Source organism: Pelodiscus sinensis, chromosome 7, assembly GCF_049634645.1.
Source record: "Pelodiscus sinensis isolate JC-2024 chromosome 7, ASM4963464v1, whole genome shotgun sequence".
In the NCBI taxonomy this organism is placed as follows: domain Eukaryota; kingdom Metazoa; phylum Chordata; order Testudines; family Trionychidae; genus Pelodiscus; species Pelodiscus sinensis.
The window spans coordinates 53425902-53453274 of record NC_134717.1 but is presented as its reverse complement, the minus strand read 5'-3'; the positions used below and the strand labels follow the sequence as shown (position 1 = coordinate 53453274).

At 50.0% G+C, this 27373-nt stretch overlaps 1 protein-coding gene across 15 annotated transcripts in view; it reads right to left on the bottom strand.

Annotated features, from left to right (window-relative positions):
- GULP1 (GULP PTB domain containing engulfment adaptor 1) overlaps positions 1 to 27373 on the bottom strand; it is a 369257-nt gene that overhangs the window by 82263 nt on the left and 259621 nt on the right. For all 15 annotated transcript variants that reach the window (XM_075933787.1, XM_075933780.1, XM_075933782.1 and 12 more), the window contains 2 exons: positions 14429 to 14527; positions 4803 to 4940 (listed from right to left, as the gene is read on the bottom strand). In XM_075933787.1, the coding sequence (XP_075789902.1) occupies positions 4803 to 4940; positions 14429 to 14527 (237 nt within the window). The remainder of the gene's footprint in view (positions 1 to 4802; positions 4941 to 14428; positions 14528 to 27373) is intronic.

The following is a 27373-nucleotide window of genomic DNA, read 5'->3' as shown; positions in this document are numbered from 1 at the left end:
TTGGCTAAACCAGGGTGGATAACGTAAGGCCCAGGGGCCAGATATGGTCCCCGGCTTGCCTGGATCCAACTCTCTGGTGCTCAGGGCTCCTTCCCACCAGCATTAGGGTATGTCTACACTACAAAGTTAGTTCGAACTAACGAATGTTAGTTCGAACTAACTTTCATAGGTGCTACACTAGTGCTCCGTTAGTTCGAACTTAATTCAAACTAACGGAGCGCTTAGTTCGAACTAGGAAAACCTCATTTTACGAGGATTAAGCCTAGTTCGAACTAGCTAGTTCGAATTAAGGGCTCTGTAGACCCTTAATCGAACTAGTGGGAGGCTAGCCCTCCCCAGGTTTCCCTGTTGGCCACTCTGGCCAACACCAGGCAAACTTGTATGCCCCCCTCCCGGCCCCGGAGCCCTTAAAGGGCCACGGGCTGGCTACACAGTTTGTGCCAGTTGCAAGGCTGCCAGCACCCAGCCAGCACACCCTGCACCTGACACCCATGAGCCACCCACCCGATGCCACCCAGCCCTCCCCCCCTTCCCGGGACCAGCCTGGCGGCTCCCAGGAGCCTGCCCGAGGCCGCAAGAGGCGGGCGCCCGCGTGGTCTAGTGCGGAGATCATGGACCTCATTGAGGTTTGGGGGGAAGCCTCCAATGTCCACGATCTCCGCACTAGCCACAGGAACGCGGCAATCTACGGCCGCATGGCTGCCAGCCTGGCCACCAGGGGCCACCAGCGCAGCCGGGAGCAGGTGCGCTGCAAAATCAAGGACCTGCGGCAGTCCTACTCCCGGGCCTGCCTGCCAGGGGCCGACCCGGAGGCATGCCCCCACTTTCACGCCCTGGACCACCTCCTGGGCGCTCATGCTGTCCCTGCCCCCCAGGACGTGACAGACCCTGGGGCAGAGGGACCGCTGCAAGAGACCGAGGAGGAGGAGGAGGAGGAGGGCTCCGAGAGCCAGGAGCCTGCCGGAAGCTTGCCCAGGACCTGAGACCCCCGAGGCACCCCACAGAGCCGCTCGCCTGTGTCGTCCAAGGCCGGGGAGGCGTCCACCTGTGAATACCATCATGCTCCCCTTATGTGTACGGGGGGCTAGGGCAAGAGGGAGCCCAGGGACCATGCGCCTGGGCCTTGCCCACCACGGAGCAGCAGCTTGGGATCCTGCAGGGGCCCTGGCCTTGCAGAGGGGAGCTGGGTTTCACACACCTGGGCCCCTGGGGTAATTGACCACTGGTCTTGTTGCACCACAGCCGCAGCACCTGGGACTGCAGGGCACACCACCCCGCCTGCAGCAGCTGCCCGCGCCCGGGCCAGCAGGAGAGCCAGGAACCAAGAGGAGTACCAGAGGCGGCACCTCCAGTTCCTGTAGCAACAGCTCCATCTCCAGGACCACTGGGTCCAGGAGGACCTGAGGCTGCGCTGGAGGAGTTTGGAGGCCCTGGAGGAGCAGGGCTGTGCCCTGCGAGGCCACCTCCAGAGCCTGCTGGACCGCTTCCCAATTCCTCCTGCTCCTGCTCTCCCTGCTTCCCCTCCTGCTCCCTCTGCTCCCCCAGCTCTCCCTGCTCCCCCAGCTCCCTCTCCTGCTCCCGCTCCTGCTTCCTCCACACCCCCCGTCCCTCCTGCCCCACCCTCCACAACCCCTGAGCTTTCCTTTCCCTTCCTCCCTTCCCTCCCCTTCCTGCTCCCTCGTCCCAGGATTCCCCCTTCCCTCTCCCACCCTTCTTCCTCCCTCCCCCCACCCCAGTTATGTGAAATAAAAAGACATTTTTGTTTGAAAAACAGGTGTCTTTATTTGACAGTAGGAAGGGAAGGGAAAGGGGAAGAGGGGTAGGGTGGAAGAAGGCCCCAGTGGGGCATGCAGGGAGAGGTCAGTCCTCCTCTTCCACCAGGAAGCTCTCCCGCAGGGCTTCCTGGATCCGGACGGCCCCCCGCTGGGCTTCCCAGATGGCGGCGGTGCGGGGCTGACCGTAGTGTCCAGCCATGCGGTCAGCCTCAGCCATCCAGGCTGGCAGGAAAGCCTCCCCCTTTCGCTCACACTCCCGGAAGCAACCCCCCTGGCGGTGCGTAGTACGGCCGGGACAGACCGACCGCGCTGGTGCGGGGTGCTTTCGCCTCCTCCCGCCCCCCTTTATACCTGGGGCGGCCCATCCCCTCCTCGCAGCCCCCCTCCCTCCCGGCACAGTGGCTGACGAGTGCCATACCTGCATGAGCACCGCTCCGACGGTGGTTCTCCCCACGCCGAACTGGTTCCCGACGGATCGGTAGCTGTCCGGCGTGGAGAGCTTCCAGAGGGCAATGGCCACCCGCTTCTGGAGGGGGATGGCGGGCCTCATGCGAGTGTTCCTTCTGCGCAGGGCAGGGGCGAGCCTCTCGCAGAGCTCCAGGAAGGTGTCCCTCCTCATCCTGAAGTTCTGGGTCCACTGTCAGTCTTCCCAGCGCTCCAGGACGATGCGGTCCCACCAGTCGCTGCTGGTGTCCAGACGCCAGATGCAGCGGGGCACGCCGGTGCCGGGGTGCCGCTGCGGCTCCTCCACGGCCCCCAGGGCGGCCAGGTGGAGAGGCAGGGGGCTGACGTGCACCAGGTGGTGCCAGACAGCCTCGAGCCATTGGTGGCAGGCTTGCAGCAGCAAGTCCAGAAAGTGCACCAGAAGGTGCAGGGCGAGCTCTGGCTCCATGTTGCCACCTGCGGTGGCGTCTCCGAAGGGAAGCACCGACACAGATGGGCACAGAGACCAACGCTTTGCTGTCCCTCGGCGAGGTTGGCAAGCAAGCAGGAAAAGCTGAGAACCGGCTGTCCAGGTGGGTCACTTTAAGCACGAGCCTCAGATAGCCTCAGACAGCAGCCACACAAAGCAACTACTGACCTGATGCCCTGCCAGAACCGGTTTCAGCCGCCCTTAAATGCCCCCCAGCGTCCAATCAGTGTGGACGCGCTAGTTCGAATTAGCAAAACGCTAACTCGAACTAGTTTTTAGTTCTAGATGCGTTAGTTCGAATTAGCTTAGTTCAAATTAACCAATTTGAACTAATTTAGTTCGAATTAGCTCTGTAGTGTAGACGTACCCTTAGGGAGCCTGTGCTGGCACTCCAGCCTCCGCTGTTCACTGTCCAACTGACTTTTCTGTGGGTCAGCAGCCCCCAACCCAAAAAAGTTCCCCACCCTGGGCTACTACTTAACTGGGAAGAATCAGAAATCCTCCTTTTTAGCTCAGCAGCAGGAGTTCATAAGCTGCTCAAAATATTTGGCCGCAGTTCGATAACTCATGTGCCTATTTGTTCCCAACCTTGCTCCCACTTTGTTTCAGTGCTGTTTTTGACCTGAATGGTGGTCTTAGCCTTTCTTCTTCCTTACCCTACTATGGTTCTGACCCTCAGCTCCAACAGTTCACTTCAGACAGTGATCTGGCCCCTGCTCTAAGCCTGCATGCCTTTCCCTGGCCACTGACTCCCATACCAATCACTAGGCACAACTGCCCACATTACAATCTCTGGAAAGTGCTAGCACAAAGAGATTACTGGAAGGGGAAATATACCTGAGCTCGAGATGCAATCTGTGTTTATTGCTGCCCTCCTCTAAAGGTGCATCTACACAGCACCCTAAACTTGAAATAAGATATGCAATTTGAGCTATGCAAATTGCGTATCTTATTTCGACTGAATTTTGAAATAGCATATTCCAAAATTTAGCATGTCTACACATTGTCAAAGTTTGAAATAACGTGGTATTTCAAGTCATCCCTTAACCTTCATGGAATGAGGGCTACAGGGATGCTGAAATAGCGCATATGTTATTTCGAGACCTATCTCGAAATAGGGGGCGCATTCAAAAGATGTGAGGTAGCTATCCTGGGATATTTCTGGTATCCCGAAATAGCCCTGCTGTGTAGCCATACCCTAAAATGTGTGAGAGAAGGAAAGACAGACAAGAAGATAGAAGTTAAAAGAAATGTACACAATGAGTATACACATTGTTATTGGTACTGTACTATCACAGATAAGATCACCAAACACTTTCTATAAGCAGTAAGAGAAAAGGTTATATATAACTGCATCTTAAGCTATATTTTTTGTCAATGAGCTATTTTTACAGGCATGAAACAGAAGTCCTGAGCAATTGTGAATACTGAAAATTCCTTGTCATTTTCCATCAGAATAGATGCATTAATGCCAGTGCCCTATGTAAATTCCATTAGGCAATTATTTCCTGCCTATGTAAATTCCTACTGTTTCAGCTGGACACTTAACTTCCCGTCCTAAACTATATTTGAAGGTAGCTGTGCATTGTTGAACAGTTGCCATGTTGCACCCAGAAATGACTGCATTTCAGTGGTGAGTGAAATGATTCCTCTGGTTATGTATCAGCACAATGGTGACTCAACAGAGGGAAGGATGTCTACTGTGCAAATCCCATAAGGATATGTGTGTGTGTAATGCACAACAGTTCATGTGGCTATTTCATGTATTGTGCTGCAGTAACCTCCACATGGCAGTTATGCAAATATTCCAGAGCCTGGAGGGAAACAGCTCTTCTTCACATCTTACGTATCAGCCTGGCACTTGGCCCAGCTAATGAGGCTGGGAATCAGGAAGATTTGCCTCAAAAAAGAAAAAGGATTAACAAAATGCTTAATTCAGATCTGTAATAAACACAAGTACAATGTTAGAGGTAACATCTTGACAAGAAACAAAACATCAATCGGATACTCCAAAAGGGGCTACCCAACTTCTAGTTTTATCCTCTTCCTAGTATTAATTTCAAAACAGGCCATTTGAGACTTACAAATCATAGTAAAACATCTGACATACTTACACACTTTTCACTGTCAAATACATAGCACAGGTGTTTATTTGACTCAGAGTCTTTGCATATGAAGGTAAATATCCTCTTGTCAGTTTTATCATCGGCACAAAATGAGATCCTATGAAGCTGGCAATTGTGCTGGACTTCCTGCAAATGACAAGATAACGATCATATTTCATTAGTTAATTGTTTAGTATTTTATTCAGAAAATTAATACTCTACACACCTGGCTGTTATAACGGAACAAGATATAAGTAACATGATATTTACATTATTGTGACAAAAAGCAACGTTCCTCTCTTCTTAGGAAATGATATTACATCATTCAATATGCATGTAGTTACCTGGAAAGGCCTCAGCCATTCAATGAACTTTGTTCAGATAGACCTATGCACCTGTAGCAAATGGGATGATAAATCATGTGCCTAGGAGAGTTGTGGTTTTGAGTGACAGACCAGAACATATTACAATAACTCAAGGATTTAATGTATTTGGGAGAAGAATTTAAACATACAAAACACAGGACATCTGGGATACTTTCTATGAAAATTAGTTAGTTGAGAAGGAGAACACAAGAGTTTTTTTGTTGGAATTTTTATGTGCTGTGCCTGGGAGCTGTAAGTTGTGTTTTGGTTTTTTTCAGTTTAATGTTTTGTTATTAATATTTTGACATCCTATATTCACCACCAATACTTCACACAGAAAAGTACTAACTTGTTTTGGAATCCATATCTTCTTGACACCTAAAAGCCAAGATAAATTTAATTTGGAATAGTAGCTAGAGGAATTTCACTGTGTGCTTGTAATGTGGGAGAGCCATGGCAGAGCCATTCTTATTCACCATCCTATTGTTAATATCATAGAAAATGTTTACAGACACTCTAGATTTTCTTATAGAATGCTTTTTGTAATTCTAAACGTTTCTGTTTGCAACAAGTGTAGTGTTTTATAAATTCCTCCATATGGTTTCTATGAAAAAGGCAAAATCCAGATCCTTCCTCTGTACACAAGTACACTCACATTCTGTCAATGCAAGACATATATTTTCAAGCACACAAACTATACTGTGACACAGGCAAGGCTTCACGTTTGTCTTCTTGCCCACAGAAACTTAGCAGACTCCATCAGTTTCCCTCCACCAAAGTAGGGATGTAGGGGTATGTCTACACTATAGCACTAATTCGAACTAACTTAGTTCGAATTAGTTAATTCGAACTAAGCTAATTCGAACTAACGTATCTAGAACTAAAAACTAGTTCGAATTAGCATTTTGCTAATTCGAACTAGCGCGTCCACATTAAGTGGACCCTGAAGCGGGGTTAAGGATGGCCGGAAGCAGTGCCGGCAGGGCATCAGAGGAGGACTTAGAGCATGGAGATGCTGTCTCAGGCTAGCCAAGGGCTGTGCTTAAAGGGTCCCGACCCCCACCCCGGACAGATAGTTCTCAGGGGTGCCCTGCTTGCAAAGCAGTCCTGGCTTGGAGTGCCCGGAGTACCCACACTGGGCACATCACAGCACTCGGCCATCAGCCCGGCTGCACTTGCCGCAGGCTGCAATCTGGGAAGAGGGGCCAATTGGGGGGCTGCAGGAGAGCTTCCACCCCCAGAAGCCCGCAGAGCCAGCCCAGTCCTCCCCATCGGGGGCTCGTACCCCATTCCTCCCTCACCTCCTTCCACTTACCCTTCCCTAGCCCCTCTTCTTGATGTACAAAATAAAGATAACGTGTCTTCCAAAATGGAATCTGTCTTTATTGAACAAAACTGGGGGAGACTGGGAAAAGGAGGTGGGAGAGGGGAAGAGAGAGGCTGGGAGAGGGGAGGGCAACTAAAATGATCAGGGGTTGGGAACAGGTCCTATATGAAGAGAGGCTAAAGAGACTGGGACTTTTCAGCTTAGAAAAGAGGAGACGGAGGGGGGACAGGTTAGAGGTCTCTAAAAGCAGGAGTTGGGTGGAGAGGGTGCATACAGAAAAGTTCTTCATTAGTTCCCATAAAGAAGGACTAGAGGACACCAAAGGAAAGGAATGGGTAGCAGGCTTCAAACTAGTCACAGAAAGTTGTTCTTCACAAAGCAAAGAGTCAACCTGTGGAACTCCTTGCTGCAGGAGGCTGTGAAGGCTACAACTAGAACAGAGTTTAAAGGGAAGTGAGATCAAGTCATGGAGGTTGGGTCCATGGAGTGGTATTAGCCAGGGGGTAGGAGTGGTGTCCCTGCCCAAGGTTTGTGGAAGGCTGGAGAGGGATGGCACGAGACAAATGGCTTGGTCACTGTCTTCGGTCCATCACCTCCAGGGTCCCTAGGGCTGGCCGCTGTCGGCAGACAGACTACTGGGCTAGCTGGCCCTTTGGTCTGACCCAGTACGGCCATTGTAAGTTCAGGGCTCAGAGTCGGGGGTCTCAGTGGACCCCCTTGATTCTCTTGCAAACCTGCTCCTGGGTGGCCAGGCTGGCAGCTATCCTGCCCAAGACGGCCACTTTCCTGTGCCTACTGCGGAGATCGTGGACGAGGTAGGAATAGGAGATCCTCCGGAATAGGGCTTTATTCCGGAGGATCGGGCCAGTCTAGACGCTTTTTTCCGGCTTTTCTCGAAGCCGGAAAAGAAGCGGCAGACATGTTTATTTAAATCCCGCGGGGGATATTTAAATCCCCCGCGGACTTCCCTATTCCCACTTTCAAAATTAGCATGCCCCTTCCGAAGAAGGGGCCAGTGTAGACGTAGCCAGTGTGTTTGGCACTCTCCTTAGGTCCTGAGGGAAACAGAAGTCTCTAATATCAGTGAGGGTTCATCTACACAGCAGCGTTATTTCGGAATAACTGACATTAATCCAAAATAACACATTCCATGTCTACACAGCAAGCCATTATTCTGACAATGTCAAAATAATGTCGAGCTGGAGGACTTCTTACTCTGCCTCCTGCAACCCTCATTTTACAAGGAGTAAGGGAAGTTGGAGGAAGAGTGCTCTCTCTCGGACTTCCTGCTGTATATACCACGGCAAAAGCCAAAATGAGCTATTTTGACTTAAGCTACACAATTGACATAGCTCAAATTGAGTAGCTTATTTTGGAGTTAGTCCTGCTGTGTAGATGTGCCCTGTCTGAGCTCAGCTAGCTCCATTCCTCTCTTTCTCCTGTCATGATACTTCCTCTCTATGACTTTTTATCAGACCTGGGCTAAAGGACTATTTGAATCTTTAACATGCCCAGATCACCAACCTGGTTAAATAATTACTAGGAATGTCAAGAGATTAAAAATTAATCACAATTAATAACACTGTTAAAAATAGAATATCATTTATTTAAATATTTTGGGGTTTTTAATGTTTTCAAGTATATTGATTTCCAAAAGGAAATCTGATAAGGTTCCACAAGGACAAGTGCAGAGTCATGAACTTGGGATAGAAGAATCCTATGCACTGCTACAGGCTGGGAACCAATTGGCTAAGCAGCAGTTCATCAGAAAAGGACGTGGAGATTACAGTGGATGAGAAGATGGATATGGCTCAACAGTGTGCGCCTGTAGCCAAGAAGGGTAACAACATATTGGAGTGCATTAGGAGGAGCATTGCCAGTAGATCGAGGGAAGTGATTATTCCCCTTTATTCAGCACTTGTGAGGCCACTTCTGGAGTATTGTGCCCAGTTGTGGGCCCCACATTATTAGAAAGGATGAGGATGCATTAGAGAAGGTTCAGCGGAGGGCAACAAAAATGATTAGAGGGCTGGAGCACACGACCTATGAGGAGAGGCTAAGGGATTTGGGCTTGCTTAGTTTACAGAAGAGAAGAATGAGAAAGAACATTTGATATCAGCCTTTAACTACCTGAAAGGAGGTCTGAAAGAGGATGGAGAGTGGCTGTTCTTAGTAGTGATAAATGGCGGAACGAGGAGCTCAAGTTGAAGTGGGGGAGGTCTAGGTTGGATATTAGGAAAATCTATTTCACTAGAAGGGTGGTGAAGTACAGGGATGGGTTACCTAGAGAGGTGGTCCCAGCTTGACAAAGCCCTGGCTTGAATGACTTAGTTAGGATTGGTCCTGCTTTTAGCAAGGAGTTGGACTTGATGACCTCCTGAGGTCTCTTCCAACCCTATTATTCTATGATTGATTTCAATTACAAGAGAGAATATAAAGTGTACAGTGTTTATTTTATTTTTATTACAAATATTTGCATTGTAAAAACAAAAGAAATGGTATTTTTAAAATTTCACATGAATACTGTGGTGAAATCTCTTTTACATGAAAGGTGAATATACAAATGTAGAATTATGTACAAAAAAATCTGCTTTCAAAAATAAAACCACGTACAATTTTAGAGCCTACAAGTCCACTCATTTCTACTTCTTCTTCAGCCAATTGCTCAAACAAGTGTGTTTATATTTGCTGTCCACTTATTATTTACAATGTCATCTGAAAGTGAGAATGGTAATTCACACTGCACTGTTGTAGCTAGCATTGCAGTTCTTATGTTCCATATATGGTGAAGATCCATATTTTTCAATCAACATTCCAGAGGACATGAATCCATACTAACGATGGATTCTGGTCAAATAAAAAACCAAAGCAATTCAGACCAATGTATGCTCATTTTCATCATGTGAATCAGATGTCAAACAAAAGGTTGATTTTCTTTTTTGGTGGTTTGGGTTCTGAAATTTCCATATTGGAATGTTGCTCTTTTAAGACTTCTGAAAGAATTCTCCACGTGTCACTCTCAGATTCTGGAAGGCACTTCAGATTCTTGGTATTTTATTTCATTTGGCTGTAGGCATGGGAAAGCAGTACTAACCAGGAAGGAAAATATGCAGTTGATATGTGAGCTATTATCTACTTAAAAAAAAATGTGGATTCCTGTGCTGGGATAACAGATTTGCCGTAATCTCAGCAGGGGGCACTTAGCATCTCACAGAATGAAGCTTAAAATGACTTGTTTAGGGCTGCAGATCAACAGCACAGCCAAAATTATAACGGTTTTTCAATTTCTCTCTTTCATGTTCCCTGTTCCATCTCTGTCCTCTGTCCATCTCCTGCACACCTGGTCCCACAATGAAAACTCTCTCACACTCTGAACCTCTGTGTCTCCTACAGCTTGCCACAAAATCACATATGTTGAAACTATTTTCCGCATTTACCCCCTAGCCAAAAATCTTAATCACATTCTTCCATTCATGCTGTTTGCTCTCTCTTCACCATATCCCTTTGGTTCTCATTCTCCTTCCAAGCTGGTTTTATTCCCATCTGTTTTCTCTCCCCCACCAAAAGTCTCTCGCCTCTTCCTATCTCTCACATATTCCCAATGTTCTCTCTTCCTTTCCCATGCTCTAAGCTCTCTTTCTTTCTCCTACATCCCAGGACACACTCCGCATCCCTTCCGTTTTGGCTCTCTTCCATTCTTCACCCTCTGCACAAAGTTTGTTTAGCTCTCCAAATTTTACTTTATAGCCTCTGCATTCACCCTTTGTACCTGTATTATTTTAAGATCTGAGTGCCACCTTAGCGTACAGCACAGGAGCCTTCTAACGGAAGTAATTCTTCTGCTCTACTTTGCACTGATTTGGCATCAACTGAAGTATTGGGTCCAGTTCTGAGCACCACATTTAAGGAAAGATATGGAGATATTATACTGGAAGTCTAGAGAAGAGCAACAAAAAGGAGTAAAGGTTTAAAAACATGACCTATAAGAGAAGATTGAATGATTTGGGTTTGTTTAGTCTGGAAAAGAAAAGACTGATAGGCAATATGAAAACTGTTTTTATGCATCTAAAAGGGTGTTACAAGGAGCATGAGGGAGCCAAATTATTCTCATTGACCTCTGATAATAGGACAAGAGAAAATGAGCTTAAATGGCAACAAGGGAGGTTTAGGTAGGACATTAGAAAAATCTTCCTATCAGGGAGGTCAATACTGCCTAGGGAGACTGTGAAATCTCCATCACTGGAGATACTTAAGAGCAGTTTAGGCAAAAATCTGTCAGGAATGATCTAGGTGTTGCTTGGTACTGCTGTGAATGCAGGGGACTGGACTTGATGACTTCTTAAGTTCCCTTCTAATTCTAGAGTTCTATGATTTTATTTTTTCTTTTTTTCTTAACACTTCAGAATTATACATGAATTAAGCCTTCATATGAAGTTCAGCAAAAGCAGATTTAAAATACATGCAGTGTTATGACAATGTCAAAAGGAACACGATTATTGTGTTTCTGTAAATAGAGGGTAAGTAGCTTATTCCAAGACAAACACATTATCCCTTTGTACTTATATGTACAAATAGCTGAACTCACTTTTAATCAGTTAGAAGAGTTTTTTATAAATGTGTATCGATATTTTTTCAGATGTTATGACAATAGCTTTTTGTCTTTTTTGTTTTGCTGGGAATGATTCAGTTTAATTGTTACTGACCTCAGGGTAGCTGAAGGAATCTTTTCCTTTTCTCTGAATTGGTTTGTCTGTTTTTAATATATATATTTTTAATTATGGTATTGCCTTGGAGCCCTAGCCATGGACCAGGTCTCCATTTGACTTTGCAAAGGATATCACAAAATGGCGGCCACTGCTCCCAAATAATATAGCTGTTACACAGTGTTGAACAAATCTTGACTCTAAAAGTGGGGAAACAGGTTGAAGCCCAGTTCACTGAGGTGATTTAATTCCCACTGAGGTCAACAAAAGGTGAATATTCCAAGAATGTGGAAGGAAGAGGCACTTGGCATCTCCCAGAATCCAATCTCTGAATCACTTGTTTAGGGCCACACAGCAAAAGCAGAACCAAGATTATAACACAGGACTTTTTGGCTCCCAGTTGCTGTCAGGCTAAGAATACCGTACTCAGGGAAGTTGGAGACAGAACCATGTTTAGAACATGGTAGTGTCAGTCTCAGTCCCCTCATCATTTTCTGCCCTTAGTGCTGCTCCCTCTCTACTTTAATGACCCAAACGGTGAAGAGAAAAAACAGAAAAGCCTGTCGTCTTCACACTATAGCTAATCTCTCTGAACACAAGCAAGGATTGCTTCCTCCTTTCTTAAATGGGAGGCTGAGGGCAACTGGCAGTGGCTATACAGAATTGCCTCTTTTCGTATCTTTCTTATATCATTCCTGTTAATGCATCCCAGAATGATGTGTGCTTTTTTTGCAAAAGTGTTACAATGCTGACATATTTAAGCTTGTAGTCCACTATGACTCCTAGATCCCTTTCTACAGTACTCCTCCCTGGGCAGTGATTTCCCATTTTGTATGTGTTTTCCTTTCTAAGTGGAGTGCTTTGTCCTTATTGAACTTCATCCTATTTACCTCAGAACATTTCTCCAGTTTGTCCAGATAATTTTGAACTATAATCCTATCCTGCAACACACTTGCAAACCCTTTTACTGTGGAATCATCCACATACTTTAAGAAATTATATAAATAGTTGATGAAGATATTGAGCAAAACTGGTCTCAAAACTGATCTTTGCAGATCCCCATTTGTTATGCCTTTCCAGCATGACAGTGAACCATTAATAACTACTCTCTGAGAATGTTTATCCACCCAGTTAGGCACCCATTTTATAGTAACTCCATCTCATCGTATTTTCCAAGTTTAATGATAAGGTCATGCAAGACTGTATCAAATGCTTTACTGAAGTCTAGATATACTATAAAAGCGACAAGGAGTCCTGTAGCGCCTTAGGCTGTGTCCAGACTCAGGGTTTTTTTTTGAAAAAAGTAGCCTTTTTTCGAAAAAACTTCACCTGCGTCTAGACTACAGCCGCGTTCTTTCGAAATTAAATCGAAAGAACGTGGCTTTTCTTTCGACGGTGGTAAACCCCATTTCCACATTTTCTGTTATCGTTTTTCCCTCTTCATTGTGCAGTGGAGCTACCCTGCCCTTGGTCTTTGTCTTGCTTTTCATATATTTTGAAGTAGATAAGAGGTAGTTGATTTTTATTAAAGCTTGTTATAATATTTTAAGGGATTAAAATGTCTTGTTCCCTTAGCAACTTGTGTCCCATATGTTTCTGTAAAGCTCCTTATAACTTTTACAGCAAGAAATAATCATTTAAACATATTTTTTAGAAAAAATTTTGAACGACAAAGCATTGGAAACCATTTTTTTATCCCACAATGGAAGATACAGAACTATAGTGAAGTCAACCTAGTATTGCTGGGTTTTTTTTCTACTTACTAACTTTGAACACACTGTCACTTAAAGAGTCTCAAACAGAAAAGTTTGCAAGTAAAAATATCCTTGAATTAAAAGGACTTGGCTTCTCTTGCACTATAATAATATACTGATTTGCAATATTCATCTCAAAATAATAATACATAGCAATGTATAGTGTTTATTGAAATTTTAAAAATAATACATGTATAATAGTTGAATGACTTTAGAATATTGAAAATTATTGATAACTAGACCTATGCTATTTTAAGCTCTGTTTATGGGCATTTAAATAATTTTTCCTCTTTGAATTTGAGGGAAGGCTTTTTTTGTGTGTGTATGTAATTTTGTTTCTGTAAATGAAATTACATTTGTCACCAGAATAGGGAGACTCTGAACTACAATACTGTAGAAATGACCACAGTTCTGACCATATATTTCAGGAAATCAGTTGCTGCCATTGTTACAAAGCCATACCTATTGCACAACTGGATTTTAAAGCCTTCTGAGGGAAACAAAATTAAACAGGAGAAAGAAAACCAAGTAGCTTATCCAAAATAGTGGAAGAGAAGTGTCACAGTAAATATAAATGGCTGACAAAGTCAGGTACAAAAGTACATATTTAGTTATCCCCGTAAAATAGTCACATAACTCATAGTTGCCACAGCTATTTGTTATTCCATGTTCTCTCAAACTGCAGGACAGAGGAGGGCTGGAAACAAGTATCACTGAGATGTGAGCACACTGCCTTCTTTGTATTGCTATATTGAAGGAAAATTCCCTTAGTAGTTCTGTTATAGAGATTTGAGCATGTTGGCAAAATAATTTTTATACTAACTACAGGTTGGACCTCCCTGGTCCAGCACACTCAGGATTGGACCAGTCTCAGATGAGGGAATTTGCTGGTCAAGGGAGGTCCCTTGATTCAGGCCCCTCAGCGTGCTGCCCCTCCTCACTGCCGGCTCCTTTGGCTCAGTCAGGCTGCCCGCTGGGCAGCCCCTGCATGGTACCGAGCATGCGGCCCCAGCCATACTGCTTCTGCCGGGATGCCCCAGCCCCAGCCAGCATTCCGCTCCTGAGCTGTTTTGGCTGCAGCCCCAGGCTTGCTGCCAGGTGGCAAACCGCCCCAATCACGCTGCCAGCCAGGATACTGCAGCCCCTGCTGCTGCCCAGGCTGATGTGGTCCTGGCCCCGCTGCCAGGCAGCATGCAGGCCTGATTAAGCTCCACTGCTGCTTGGGCTGCACTGGCACCAGGCTGGACCGGGCTCCGGGGCTCTCTCATCCAGGAACATCCATGGTCATGCCGAATCATGAATGCTGCTGGACTGGAGAGTCCCAATTTAGTGCAACCCATAGTATAGGAATCTTTTACAATTGTTTCATAAGCACGGAGTTTTGCATTTCAAGAAACTACTAAAAGAGAGATTTTTAAAATGGAATTTCTAAACCAATGATGAATGAAACACGGGCAGCAAACAAGTATGAAGCTAAACTTCTTACCTTTGTTTTTGGATCTAGAATTTTTACACCATAAATTGAGATTTGTAGTTCAACTTTTGGTGTTTTCTGGCCTTCAGATTTCTTGATATGTCTTGCAAACTGTAAAATGGGGATTAGAGATACAATCACTATATTATTGCATAATTTCTCTAGTGTAAAATGCCACTGCTAAGTACCCTCTTCTGGTTTCCTCCTCCCCCCCCCCGTATAGTTTCCTTTCAAAAGCAGTTTTCCCTCCAGAAAGTGCTATTTCAATAATAGTTCTCACTGTAAATTTTGTAGAGAGTTCATATATTTAAAAAATAAATCCTGCAGTGTTTCCTAATTAGAGTATTAACTCATTTTAGCTGACACCAGTGTATTGCTCAGTTTATGCGCTGAACTTGTGAAGAAAACTAAAAATAGGCCTGGGTTTGGAAATACTGTTTTTAATTGCTTGTTGTGTATCAATTCACTGACATTTCTTGCTGCTGTATTGCACTTAAGAAATGTTTTAAAAGTATAGCTACTGTTGAGCTATAATATAATTCCACTAAGAAAATTACTACCATTTTTAGCAGTCCAAGTTCTGAAAATGAATGATCAGAATTGATCAGTTGTAATGTTTCTTGTATCCTATAAAATACAATTAATATATCTGCTGGCAAATCATTGTATAAAGGCATCCAGGACACTTTTGGCCCTCCGTGTAAAATTATTTCCCACCCCTAGGCTGAAGACCAGTTTTAACAGTTGATGCACTTTACATCCTTTTATGTTCCACAGTTTGGCTGTTAAGTATGCCGTACCTTCCTCATAACTCCTGAATTCTGCACATCATATGAGCAGAGTTTCCACAATTTGCTATTGTCAATTATATTACTAGCAGTGAGATATTTCTTAAGGGGTGGTTACGTTTAAATTACAGATGCCTAAGAATTTTACTTTCCAGCCCTTCTGCTGATCAAATCTTTAAAGATCTAGTGTGAGATTTGTAATGGTAATTAGATTATTCACTCTCAATGAAAGACAAGGAGAAAAATTCACACAGACTTGCTCATACTAGGGCCAAAGAGGGAATGTAATTTGTTATCAGATGGCCACTGTCACAAAAGGCATGGCTGTGCCTAACAATCTTCCATTTTGTCACTTCCCCTGCCCTCTCCATTTTCTTCCTTCCTAGAATGTACTGTGTGGCGGGGCAGCCCCGCCACTCCCGGAGCCGACCGCCGCGCGGGCTTACCCCGACCGCCGCGAGGCGCGGTTCGGGACGGCCGGCAGATGCCGCACAGGGGGGTGGCATTCTCCCAACCCGGCGCGGAGCCTGACGTCATCCCCGCAACGGGGCCAGGCGGCGCGCACAAAGGACGTCGGGGGAGACGTCATTCCCCGGCGTCAGGCGGGAGGTTTAAATGCCTGGCCGTCCGTCCAGGAAGGGGGCGGCGAGCAGGGAGATCGGGAGGCCCCCGGAAGACCGTGGGGAAGTGGATACTGGCGCCCCTGGGTGAGATAAAACCCCGGGGGCCAGCAAGGTGGGATGAGGGGAAGAGGGAGAAGTGACCCAGGGCTGGGCCGCGAAACCCGAGAGCGGGGGAGTTTAGGGGTCGCAACCCCCCCCGTTACTTGCTAGGACGAGTGTCCTGGCTTTAGGGCCCTGGGTTGGGGTCCGGAGTGTGGGCGGGCCCGGACCCCCTCCCTCTCACCCTTTCCCGAAAGAGTGGTCATTGGGGCCACGGTCGCGTATTACGGGATAGGCGCGGCGCGGTGAGTGTAGCAGAATTAAAGGGCTTTGACTAGGAAGCTTAGCGTGTTTGGCGTTAAACCAGTCAGGAAGGGCCCCCCCCCCCTTCCCACCCCCTCCGGGACGGAGGCGTAACACGTGGTGGAGAATGTGGGCACAGGGCCCCGAAACAGGGGCCTAGGGGGGACGGTAAGCAGTATTAACGGGGGTTTGACTCGTAGACAAGATGGAACCCAACCGAATCATAGAATGGTGGACCGAGACACAAAAGGTGCAACAGCAACAGCAGATGCAGGCCCTGCAACAGCTGCTGAACCAGTTGCAAGACCGTCAGGAGCAGGCGGCCAGAGAGTCACGAGGCGTGACCATGGGGGCCGGGGCCGGAACGCCGGGAGCGGACGAGGAGAGCGGAGCACGGCTGCCCATACGATTGACCAAACTGGGACCGGACGATGACCCGGAGGCCTTCTTGGTCACATTCGAGCGGGTGGCTACAGCGGCCAGATGGCCACAGGAACATTGGGCGACCTTGTTGGCGCCCTACCTGTCAGGACCCACCCAGCTGGCATACCGCGGGATGTCGGCGCGAGACGCCTTGTGCTACTATAAAGTAAAAGAAGCAGTCCTCGACCAGTTAGGTGTGACCCCAGAGACCCACCGACGGAGGTTTCGGGAGGCCAGGTATGACCCACAGGAGCGACCGCGAGCGGTGGCACAAAGGGTGAAGGAGGCGGGCATGCGGTGGCTTGAACCCGAAAATAAGACGGGGACACAGGTGGCCGACATGGTCATCTTAGAACAATACATTCGGATACTCCCCACGGAAGGGCAGCTGTGGGTACGTCGGCATCTCCCCGAAACCCTAGATGAAGCCGTGACTCTGATGGAGCACTTCTTAGCCGCAGAGGGGATAGAGGGAAAGCCGGCCAGCGGGCCGACCCGGGAGCCCAGGAAGGGTGAGCCTCCCCCGGCAAAACTAGCCGCACCCCTACGGAGCGGGGAGAGTCGAAGAGGCCCCTTAGGACCCCTACCGGAGAGGAGGCTGGCACCACACTGGAGCCGACCCCCAACGGAACCGAGAGTCGATCGGGCGACCGAGACCGGGCCAGGGGTTCCACCACCAGAGGGTGTGCCCAAAGTGGTGTGTTACCAATGCGGCCAGGAAGGCCATTACAAACGGGACTGCACCATGATGGACTGTACCTTCGGCCAGAGGCGCGGAGCCACAAGCACCGCACAGGTAACCAGGAAACTGTGGGTCGAGGGGCGCCCTGTGGAGGCAATATTAGACTCTGGGTGCGGGCAGACCATAGTCCGGGGGGACGTAATATACCCAAGGCAGGCTAAGGGCCCCACCATAGCCCTCCGGTGTGTCCATGGGGACGTCCACCACTACCCCACGACGCGCGTACGGATCGGGGATGGGGAGTTAGAGGAGGATTGTATAGTGGCGGTAGGCCCTAAGTTGGCATACCCGCTACTGGTGGGGCGGGATTGGCCGGGACTAAAAAGACTTTTAAGCCAGTGGAGTGAGGCCTTGCCCGCTGAACGAGGAAGGGAGGCCGAACAAGGGACACTGGTAGCCCAAGGGGACGAGGAACAGACAGAACCGGGACACCCAGGGGAAGTGGAAGGGACCCCGGCGATCGTCCGACTGGAGGTGGAGGAGGGAGACTTCCTGACGCAGCAACGGGAAGACCCCACCCTGCAGACGGCCTGGGCCCAGATTCAAACAACGGAGACCCCCCAGACGGACGGAGCGACACGCCAACCCAGAGGACCACGCTTTGAGGTGAAGGGGGACCGGTTATACCGGGTGGCAGAGGGAGAGCTCCCCGGGGAGGAACGGTGGCAGCTCCTGGTACCGCGACTTTATCGGTGGAAGGTCCTAGAACTGGCCCATGAGCACCCATGGTCAGGGCACTTAGGGGCAGAAAAAACCCAGCAAAGGGTGTTACAACGGTTTTACTGGCCGGGGGTATACCGGGAGATTAAGGACTTCTGCAGCTCGTCCCCCCAGTGCCAGAAGACGTCCACCAATCGGGTACCCCCGGCGCCGTTAGTCCCCCTCCCCGTGGTGGGGACCCCCTTCGAGCGGGTCGCACTAGACTTGGTAGGGCCCCTCGAGAAATCCGCGCGGGGGCATAACTTTATTTTGGTTATCGTGGACTATGCGACACGCTGGCCGGAGGCCATACCCCTAAAAAGGCCACAGCCCCCGTGATAGCCGAGGCGCTGGTAAAGCCGTTCTCATGGGTCGGCTTACCCAAGGAACTGCTGACTGACCAAGGGACGAATCTGACATCCAAAGTAATGGTGGACTTATGTAAGGCATTGCAGATCCGGAAGATTCGAACTTCGGTGTACCACCCACAGACCGATGGCCTGGTAGAACGTTTTAACCGCACCCTGAAAGGGATGTTGAGGAAATTTGCGCAGGACGACCCCCGCGAGTGAGACAAGCTCCTTCCAGCTTTGATGTTCGCGGTGCGGGAAGTTCCCCAGTCGTCCTTGGGATACTCGCCGTTCGAGTTACTGTACGGGCGCCGGCCTCGAGGCATCCTAGACCTGGTAAGGGAAGGCTGGGAGGCCGATAACTCCACCGCGCTCGGGACAGCCCAGTACGTAGGCAAGTTGAAGAAGACCCTGCATGAGTTGGCAGAGTGGGCCCAAGGGAACCAGAAAAGGTCACAAGACCGACAGAAAGAGAACTATGATAGGAAGGCCCAGGTACGGGAGTTCGAGCCTGGGGACCAAGTCCTCTTATTATTACCCAGCGGGGAGTCGAAACTGTTAGCCCACTGGCAGGGACCCTTCCGAGTGCTGAGAAGGGTGGGGCCTGTCGACTATGAGGTCCGAGTAAATAGGAATCGGGTAGAGGCCCAAATCTACCATGTTAACCTATTAAAGAAATGGAACCCCCGAGAGGCCCTCCTAGTAGAACCCCGGTCAACCGACATCGAGTTTGGCCCCTGGGGAGAACCCGAGGTCAGACTCGACGGGATACAGATCGGAGAAGACCTCTCCCGCGCGCAGCACGAACAGTTACGGGACCTCCTGGAGGGGTTCAGGGAGGTGCTGACAAGTCGCCCCGGGCAAACTACCCTAGTGCAACACGAAATTAGGACGGAGCCGGGCAAGGTGGTACGGGACAATATGCGCCCGCTCCCCCGGAAACTCTGGGGTACGGTAAAAGAGGAGCTCCAAGTTATGCTAGAATGGGGAGTGATACAGGAATCCCATAGCGAGTGGCGGAGCCCCATTGTCCTGGTGCCCAAACCTGACGGGTCCATTAGATTTTGTATAGATTTTAGAAAGGTGAACGCCATATCCCGCTTCGACGCCTATCCCATGCCCCGGATAGACGAACTACTGGACCGCCTGGGAGGGGCCGTATATCTGTCAACATTAGACCTGACGAAAGGCTACTGGCAGATCCCCCTGGCAGCAGAAGCACAGGTAAAGACGGCGTTCGCCACCCCCTTCGGATTATACCAGTTTACGAAGATGCCGTTCGGACTACATGGGGCAGCCGCGACATTTCAGAGGCTGATGAATCGCGTCTTGAAAGACCATCAGAGCTATGCCGCCGCCTATATCGACGACATCATCGTGTTCAGTAATTCATGGGAAGAACACCTGGAGCACCTGACAGCGGTATTGGTAACCATACAACAGGCGGGCCTAACAGCCAACCCAAAAAAATGTCAGTTTGGGAAATCCGAGGTCTCGTACCTGGGGTACACAGTGGGGAAGGGGAAGCTCAGGCCCCTGATAGACAAAGTTCAGGCTGTGCGCGAATACCCCACGCCCACCACGAAGAGACGGGTAAGACAATTTCTCAGCTTGGCAGGGTATTATAGACGATTCATATCTAATTTTGCGTCGATAGCCGCCCCTCTTACAGACCTCACCCGAAAAGGACAACCCGATCGGGTAAGGTGGACACCGGAGTGTGAGACAGCCTTCCAGGAACTAAAAGGGCGGTTGGTGCGCGCGCCGGTGCTGGCACAACCAAACTTTGATAAACCTTTCGTACTACAGACAGACGCGTCAGAGGCCGGATTGGGGGCTGTCTTGACCCAGGAGGAGGGGGGCGAGGGTCATCCTATCTTATATCTGAGCCGCAAGTTATTCCCTCGGGAGAAGGGGTATGCGACAATAGAGAAGGAGGCCCTGGCTTTGAAATGGGCAATTGACTCACTGCGGTACTTTCTTGTAGGGGGGAAATTTACCGTGGTGACGGACCACGCGCCACTTCAGTGGATGCAGACGATGAAGGAGACCAACCCGCGAGTATTAAGGTGGTACCTGAGCCTGCAACCATACCAATTCCAGGTGACACACCGGGCAGGCGCCGCGAACGGAAATGCGGACTGCCTGTCACGAATAGATGAAACATTGGAGGGCGGGCCGGTAAGGAGAGACCCGGACTTGAGGGGGAAGGTGTGTGGCGGGGCAGCCCCGCCACTCCCGGAGCCGACCGCCGCGCGGGCTTACCCCGACTGCCGCGAGGCGCGGTTCGGGACGGCCGGCAGACGCCGCACAGGGGGGCGGCATTCCCCCAACCCGGCGCGGAGCCTGACATCATCCCCGCGACGGGGCCAGGCGGCGCGCACAAAGGACGTCGGGGGAGACGTCATTCCCCGGCGTCAGGCGGGAGGTTTAAATGCCTGGCCGTCCGTCCAGGAAGGGGGCGGCGAGCAGGGAGATCGGGAGGCCCCGGGAAGACCGTGGGGAAGTGGATACTGGCACCCCTGGGTGAGATAAAACCCCGGGGGCCAGCAAGGTGGGACGAGGGGAAGAGGGAGAAGTGACCCAGGGCTGGGCCGCGAAACCCGAGAGCGGGGGAGTTTAGGGGTCGCAACCCCCCCCGTTACTGGCTAGGACGAGTGTCCTGGCTTTAGGGCCCTGGGTTGGGGTCCGGAGTGTGGGCGGGCCCGGACCCCCTCCCTCTCACCCTTTCCCGAAAGAGTGGTCATTGGGGCCACGGTCGCGTATTACGGGATAGGCGCGGCGCGGTGAGTGTAGCGGAATTAAAGGGCTTTGACTAGGAAGCTTAGCGTGTTTGGCGTTAAACCAGTCAGGAAGGGGGCCCCCCCCCTTTCCCACCCCCTCCGGGACGGAGGCGTAACATACTGTATGAAATGTTAGTGTGGAAAAGCACTGACTTCTGTGGAAATTGAATAAGGACAGGAACATTGACTCTTAGACATTCACATAAGGTAGATACAGAAGGAGCTGTGAGGGAATTGACTGAGGTCAAGATGAGAGAACAGTCATCTGAAAGACCACAGGGTCTCAAACAGCTTTCAGAAGGCTGTGTTTTTTTTTTTTTTAAGTGATATGTTTTCTGGTATAACACTTGAGGTTACAGAAAAGGGAGACAAATTCACCAATCCCTGGAGAAATCTTTCCAGGTACTAAGTTATTTGTCTTCTCAAGGTGACTATTTTAAACAATTTTGTTTTGTTTAGATGTGTAGCCATCCAAATTCATAGATAATTAATGGCTAATTGTTTTTAAAATCTTCCCATAGGGCACTTAATTATCTTTCTTTCCAACTTCACTTCCTTTGCTGGCCCCGCAATTTGAAGTTGCACAAGGGAACTCGATAATTAGCTGCATATGATGACATACAGATACACCTGGATAGCACTGGTAGTTAATTACTGATCAGTGCATCATCATATTAGCTGCTAAGTACTATATTAATAAACTCTTAGTTTAAAATCATAGACCTAGATGTCCTTTTCAATTGCAGCAGCCAGGACTACGATGATCTCTGTCTGGCAAGATCTTTTTCAAGGTGGCTTGTAACAGGATGAGCACAGCAAGCCCACTTGGGGGGAAAAAACCTATTTTCTTAGCTTCCTGCCAAACGTCTGGAAAAAACAACAAAAAGAACAGATGAGAACAATAAAAACGGCCATACTGGGTCAGACTAAAGGTCCATCTAGTCCAGTATCCTGTCTTCCAACACTGGCCAATGCCAGGTACCCCAGAGGGAATGAACAGAACAGGTAATCATGATGTGATTTATCTCCTATTACTCATTCCCAGCTTCTGACAAATAGAGGCTAAAGTGGGGGGAGGGGGAAGAGGAGGCAAAGGGGAGAGGAAAGGGGCCTCTGTAGGCCAGATCCAGACCACCAAGTGGATGGATCTGGACTGTGGATGCCCTGTCACTCTCCTGCCCCCAGGCCTATCAGGGGGCTCCTCCCACCCTCAAGCCCTACTGGCCCGGGGTTGGGGGCAGTTCGCAAAATTGTGCTCCTGTACTGCAAGGAGGCAGATTGTGACGGGGCAGGCGCTTTGCCCGCGCTCCCCCGCACTGAAACGGATACCAGGGCAGAAAGCAGGCACCCGGGAAGGCGGGCGGACAAGGGGGGGCCGACCACGGGGAACCCGGAAGCCGTAGCAAGGGCAGAGGCGGCCTGCAATCGGGAGGACTACCCAGCGCTGCCGGATGACGTCAGAAGAGGCGACGAGCAGGACGCCAAGAAGGGTGGGGCCCCGAATGCCGGGAGGACGCCAGCCCAGGAGGTGGAGGAGCGGGGGATTCAAAAGGGCGAGTGCCACAAACAAGAGGGGAGCTCCTGGAGGTGGGAGGAGGCCAGCCCCCTGCCTGGAGAGCATAGCACGGGAGAACCTCTGCGCACAGACCCCCGCCAGAGGAAGGGACTCAGGGTGAGTCTATCCCCTTGCCGGGGAACCTACTGGGATTGAGCCGGGAAGAAGAGACCCAGGGCGGGGCCGCGAACTCTGCGAGTGGGGGGTTTGGGGAACTCGACCCCCTCCACTGACAAGGGACAGACATCCCCATCTTAGGGCCCTGGGTCGGGGCTCGGAGAGTGGGAGGGCCCGAGCCCCCTTCCCGGCCCCTCGGATCCAAGTGAGTCCAGAGCATGCTGGAGTTATAGGCCTCAGACCGCGGCCAGGCCGTCGGTCACAAGGCAAATACTCCCCTTTTGGGACGACGGCTCACCCGATCTCGGGATGACCTCAGGAGAGTGGGTAACACGTGGTGGAGAACATGGGTATGACCTGAGCCCCGGTTAAGGGGGCAAGGAAAAGGGAAAAGGGGGGGGAGGAGGTCCCTCGAAGCCCGAGACCCCCTCCCCGCAATAGTAATCTGCTAATTTCCTCAGGAAAGATGGAATTGAACAAAGTACTGGACTGGTTGGTAGATAACCAGAAGCAATGGCAGCAGCAGCAGTCGCAGGCATTGCAGCAGATCCTGGATAAATTCCAGGAACAACAAGCCGGGGCCGCCGTGGCCAGCGGTGGAGCAACACCAATGGGAGCCGACGAAGCGACAGTGGGCCGACAACTCCCAATCAGGTTGATGAAATTGGGACCCGAAGATAACCCGGAGGCCCTCCTAGTGACCTTCGAATGGGTGGCTATAGCTGCGAAATGGCCACAGGATCACTGGGTGACCCATTTAGCCCCTTACCTGTTGGGAGCAGCACAACTAGCCTACCGGGGAATGTCGGCAAGGGACGCATTATGCTATTATAATGTAAAGGAGGCGATCCTGGACCAACTCGGGGTTTCCCCCGAATCCCACCATCAGCGGTTCCGGGAAGCCCGATACAGCCCGGGGAATGCCCTAGCGCCGTGGCCCAAAGAGTTAAGGAAGCAGGGATGCGCTGGCTTGAGCCAGAAAATAAGTCCGGAACGCAAGTAGCGGAAACCATAATTTTGGAACAATATGTGAAAATACTCCCCGCTGAAGGACAGCTCTGGGTGAGGAGACACCTTCCTGAGACACTTGAGGAAGACATCACCCTGATGGAATGCTTCCTCGCCGCCGAAGGAGCAGAAACACCCCGCCCCCGGAGCATGCCAAAAGAAACCCACATGGGGGGGCCCCACCCCGGCGAAATTTGGAACAAAGCCACCAGTGGGACACAGGACCAGAACCACGATGGGCCAGGCTACAGGGCATGGATTGGCACCCCGATGGAACCACCCGGAGGGACGAGGCCCAGACGCCGAAGGACAAACCCAGGGCCCCGAGAAAATTCCACGGCCCGAAGGGGGAGTGAAGGGATCCTGCTACCAATGCGGCCAGGAGGGGCACTTTAAGAAGGACTGCCCCCTCATGGACTGTACCTTTGGGCAAGGCCCCTCGAGAAAGGTAACGGTGGACAAACGGGGGCAGAAACAGATGATGCATGAAATAAGAGTTAACGGACACCGAGTGAGGGCGGTGCTAGACTCGGGGTGTGGGCAGACGATAATAAGGGCCAGCCTCCTGGGGTCTCGGGTGCCCCGGGGACCAAAGGTATACATGAAATGTGTCCATGGGGATATCCATCCCTATGAGACAGCTAGGGTGGAGATCGACAACGGGAGGGTGCGGGATACGTACATGGTAGCCGTAGCACCCAGGCTAGCATATCCCGCACTACTAGGCCGGGATTGGCCCGGCCTGGGACACCTGTTAAGTAACTGGGGACGGGGACAACGAAACATAGTATGGGGAAGGCGTAGAAGCTCCAGATTCGCGGCTCATGGCGAAGAGGTAGGAGACCCGACACCAGAAGAAGAGGCCCCGACCGACGCTCAACTGCGGACGCTCCACCTAGACCCGGACGAAGGTGACTTTCTCGCACTACAAAGAGAGGACCCGACATTACAACACGCCTGGGCTCAGGTAGGAAACACCGGGGGCGAAGAACGAGGAGTGCAGGGCCCTCGGTTTGAGGTACAACGGGACCGCTTATTCCGGGTCACACCCCAGGAGGGGGGAACAGAGGAAAGGCACCAATTACTCATGCCAAAGCCCTATCGGGGGAAAGTCCTAGAACTTGCTCACGATCACACCTGGGCTGGGCACCTGGGGCAGAAAAAACACAGCAACGGGTCCTCCAGAGGTTTTTCTGGCCAGGGGTGTATCAAGACATAAGAAATTACTGTGCCTCATGCCCCCAGTGTCAACAGACATCGACCACTAAGGTACCACCAGCCCCGCTCATACCCCTCCTAATCGTAGGGACGCCCTTCGAGAGCATTGCGCTAGATCTAGTGGGACCACTGGAAAAGTCAAGCCGGGGGTACGTGTATATCCTAGTCATCATAGACTACGCAACCCGATTCCCCGAGGCTATCCCTTTAAGGCGAGCAACCGCGGGGGTAATAGCCGAGGAACTGATGAGACTATTCTCACGGGTAGGAATACCCAAAGAACTGTTAACAGACCAGGGGACGAATCTAACGTCGAAAATAATGACAGAATTATGCAAAGTCCTACAGGTACGGAAGCTACGTACATCAGTTTATCACCCCCAAACAGACGGACTCGTGGAGAGATTTAACTGCACCCTGAAGGAAATGTTACGTAAGTTCGTCAAAGAGGATCCACGAGACTGGGACCAACTATTGCCGGCCCTGATGTTTGCGGTACATGAAGTCCCCCAGGCATCACTAGGCTTCTCTCCGTTCGAGTTATTATACGGGAGACGACCGAGAAGGATCCTAGACCTAGTGAAGAAAGGATGGGAGGAACAAAGAACCCCAGCATTGGGAGTAGCCCAGTACGTAGGAAAATTAAGAAAAAATCTTCGCGGGTTAGCAGAATGGGCCCAGGAAAATCTGAGAAAAGCCCAAGAGAGACAGCAGGCCCACTATAACCAGAAGGCCCAGGTAAGAACGTTTACACCAGGCGATTCGGCCCTACTGCTGCTCCCAAAGGGGGACTCAAAGCTAATGGCCAGATGGCAAGGACCCTTTAAAGTAGTGAGACAGGTCGGGCCGGTAGATTATGAGATATTAATTAACAGTAACCGAAAAGAGACACAGATCTACCACATAAATTTACTAAAAAGATGGAACCCCCGAGAGGCGCTCTTAATTGATCCACGACCCTTGGACATTGAATTCGGGCCCTGGGGCGAACCAGAGGTAGCCGTAGGACAAGCCCAAATTGGGGGGGGACTATCACCGATTCAACGAGACCAAGTGAAGGAAGTACTACAACAATTCCAGGAAACCTTGACCAGCCGTCCGGGACAGACACAGGAAGTTTACCATGAAATAATAACAGAGCCGGGTAAGATAGTGCGGGACCACCTGCGGCCCGTACCCCGAAAAATGTGGGATACCGTAAAGAGGGAACTCCAAGCAATGCTGGAATGGGGGATAATCAGGGAATCCTGCAGCGAATGGCGGAGTCCAATAGTATTAGTCCCAAAATTGGACGGAACCACTAGGTTCTGCATAGATTTTCGAAAAATAAACGCCATTTCCCGATTTGACGCGTACCCCATGCCTCGCGTGGATGAGCTACTTAACCGAGTAGGTAAAGCCCAATACTTGTCAACAATAGATCTAACAAAGGGGTATTGGCAGATCCCCCTATCCCCCGAGGCACAGAATAAAACGGCATTCGCTATGCCTTTCGGGCTATACCAATTTATAAACATGCCTTTCGGCCTACATGGGGCAGTCGCCACTTTCCAAAGACTGATGGACCATATATTACGTGACCACCATGACTATGCAGCCACATATATAGATGATATTGTCATTTTTAGCAGGTCATGGGAACAACACCTCGAGCATATCGCAGCGGTACTGGAGGCCCTTAGACGAGCAAACCTGACGGCTAACCCGAAGAAGTGCCACTTCGGGGAAAGAGAGGTCTCATACTTGGGATACACGGTAGGGCGAGGTTAACTCAAACCCCTGCTAAGTAAAATTCAGGCAGTCCAAAACTATCCAACCCCAACCACGAAGAGACAAGTCCGCCAGTTCTTAGGGCTTGCCGGATACTACCGTAGGTTTGTAGCCAACTTTGCAACAATAGCGGCACCCCTAACGGACCTCACAGGTAAAGGGCAGCCCCAAAGTGTAAAATGGATAGAACAATGCAACAACGCCTTCGGAAAGCTGAAATACGAGCTCAGCCACGCCCCGGTACTAGTACAACCCGATTTTAATAAGCCATTTATCCTACAGACCGACACGTCGGATCTAGGGCTGGGGGCGGTGCTGGCCCAAGAGGAGGAGGGGGCAGAACACCCTGTATTGTACTTGAGCCGTAAACTGTTCCCACGGGAAAAAGGCTATGCCACCATTGAAAAAGAAGCCCTGGCCCTCAAATGGGCCATTGACTCTTTATGATATTTTCTCTTAGGTTCAGAATTCACGCTGGTGACAGACCACGCACCCCTCCAATGGATACAAGGGATGAAGGACATGAACCCCCGCATATT